The sequence below is a fragment of the Engraulis encrasicolus genome, chromosome 19 (genome assembly GCF_034702125.1).
Source record: "Engraulis encrasicolus isolate BLACKSEA-1 chromosome 19, IST_EnEncr_1.0, whole genome shotgun sequence".
Classification (NCBI taxonomy): Eukaryota; Metazoa; Chordata; class Actinopteri; order Clupeiformes; family Engraulidae; genus Engraulis; species Engraulis encrasicolus.
Window position 1 is genome coordinate 19,036,743 of NC_085875.1, and position 2,500 is coordinate 19,039,242.

The 2,500-nt window shown below is 45.8% G+C and overlaps 1 protein-coding gene across 2 annotated transcripts in view; it reads left to right on the top strand.

The window, feature by feature from the left end:
* The window catches only part of sptb (spectrin, beta, erythrocytic), a 67,310-nt gene that overhangs the window by 5,557 nt on the left and 59,253 nt on the right, over window positions 1–2,500 (top strand). For both annotated transcript variants that reach the window (XM_063183754.1, XM_063183755.1), the window contains exon 2: window positions 1,385–1,650. In XM_063183754.1, coding sequence (XP_063039824.1) covers window positions 1,503–1,650 — 148 coding nt within the window. In that variant the 5' untranslated portion in view covers window positions 1,385–1,502. The remainder of the gene's footprint in view (window positions 1–1,384; window positions 1,651–2,500) is intronic.

The window sequence follows — 2,500 nt, forward strand, 5'->3', positions numbered from 1 at the left end:
GGGGGAGGGGTGCTTAGTCGCCATTGGGGTGCATTAAGTTAGTCTATTGTATTTTTTAATACATTTGGGCGTTGGAAGGCTTATGGTAAGATCAAGGGGGCGTTGGGAGGCTGATGATGAGGACAAGGGGGCGTTTGTTCAAAAAAGGTTGAGAACCACTGATTTTGAAGATCCATGTGATATTAGTCTGATCGTCTGTTGCTCTCCTCCAAAGACACACAATGCAGCGCGGAGCTTTTTTAGACATCAGAGGGAATGACATCAGGGAGATGAATGGGTTCATTAGAGGGGGCATGACATCAGCATGGCAGCTGTTTTGATAGAAGTTATAAATAGCTACAAGGTGAGTCCTTTAACATTGGGAAGCAAGTCGTTGTTATTAAATTGCGATCCACTTATGTAGCATGTAGTCAGGAGGTATTATTAAAAAAATGTGACATTTGGTGAACATGTGATGGGTGTTTTTTTCCAGGTTTCTAAAATTGTCCTCCCTGTAATGCTGAAAGTCTGACCTGTTGAGCGTTGTTGATTATTTGTCCTAGTCTAAGAAGACCCAAATGACACATTGCAGGCATTTTTACATTCAGAATGGAAGCCATATGTTCTAAAGCTATATGTTCTGACAAAAACTATTTTCTTACGGTTCTGTTGCTTAACTGTCTTCAGACACAGGCCCTGTTATAAGTTTGCTGTTACCAGAATGGCAAGGACCAAGTCTTACTGTGGGCCTACTGCTAAAGATCCTGTGTAATGTCATAGTAGTGTCATATTATGATAGTTACATGTTTTCAAAGCATAGCAAAGCTTTGCAGTGCCAGAATGATGTACACCACAAGGCTAATAATGTCAACCGTCATAACCAGGGTGTTCATGTAATAAACTCTGTGTGGAACCGCTCAATATATGGGGCCCTGCTGATGCCGTCCCACTTTACTCCCCTATTTCGACGCCCCTGGTTGTTCCGTAACTAAGCGATTCCCAACCAGGGATACGTGCACCACTAGGGGTACCGTCAGGGTTTATGTGGGGAAATGAACAAAAGTATGGAGCATAGTCACATTGGAATAGAGCTTGAGTAAAGGGGTGTGTAACGGAAGTCAACTAGCAGAGTGTGGCGTGGAACGTTAGTAAACCTCCCTCTCGAAGCCGCAATACAGTGAGGTAGCGTTGGGCTATCGGACCGGTGCTTTAGGTCAGCGGTTTTGTACTGTACCTCCCATTGCTGAACCGATGTAGTTGACGATGTGGCAGGTTCACGTCCCCAAGGGGGACGAACTGTGCAGGAACACCTCCGTCACAGGTGCTCATGAGTCATGGTATGGGAAATAGGCTGGGAAAACACTGCCGTGACTGATTTTGAAGGTTTCTCTTCCATCTCCTGTAGACCCCCGGCACGTGGCCATCCTTCTCCGTATCTCTGAGCAGCACCTCGTGCCCCTCCAGCCAGCACTCTGACGTCCGCCTCCGTCACCCGGCCCTCCCCGGCTCTGCTCAGGGCAGCCATGACGTCCACCACGGACTTTGACAACGTTGAGATCGCTCAGCAGTACAGCCACATCAACACGCGCTTCGTGCTGGACGACGAGGAGCTGGACAATGACAACAGCTCCGCCCGGCTCTTCGAGCGCTCCCGCATCAAAGCCCTCGCAGGTACAGTAAGCTAAGCTAACTAGCTGAGGTTTGTCTGGTTCGTTATTACCTGGCGCCTGGAAGTTGGTTGGGCCAGGTATTGTTTTGTCTATCTGTCAGTCTCTATGTATGTATGTATGTATGTACTGTATGTATGCATGTATGGTATGTACGATACCGGTATGTACAATATGTCTGTATAGTATGTATGTATTTCTGTCTGTTTGTTTCTCCACGTGTTTGTCCATCAGTGTCTGTGGGTGTTTGCAGGGTCCACCAAACACACAACATCAGGTGAATTGGCCAGGGGGGCAGGTCACCACCTCTCACTGTTCTTTATTACCTCCGCCCATGAGGTCATGTTTTCAGTCGCGTTTGTTACCTCTGCCAAGGAGGTTATGTTCATGGTTGTATTTGTTTGTTTGTCTGTTTGTCTGTTTGTTTGTCTTCTAGTCAGCAGGATATCTCAAGAAGTTATGAAAGGATTTTGATGACATTTTGTGCAGGTCGTGACAAAAGGAAAAAGTGATTACATTTTGGTGGCAATCCGGATCATGATCCGGATCCAGGACTTTTAAAAAAAGATTCACCATACGCGGGATGGGGCGAATTTTGAAATTCCTGTTTCTAAGTACACAAAAACAAGTCAGAGGGATGAAATGTGCTATCAAACAGCTTTCTTGGCTGAGGTCTGCACTCTCTGAGTGCATTTCTAGTCATTTTATTTAGTGTGTCATTCTTTGCCCTGTGATTATGTACTGCTGAAAAGACAGTGTCTTCAGTGTGGAAGAAACTTTGATGGGGACTTCAAACTGAGTGAATTTCAGTGAAACTGTCAGGCGAGACATTATCAGGAGAGAATGTAAGGTCA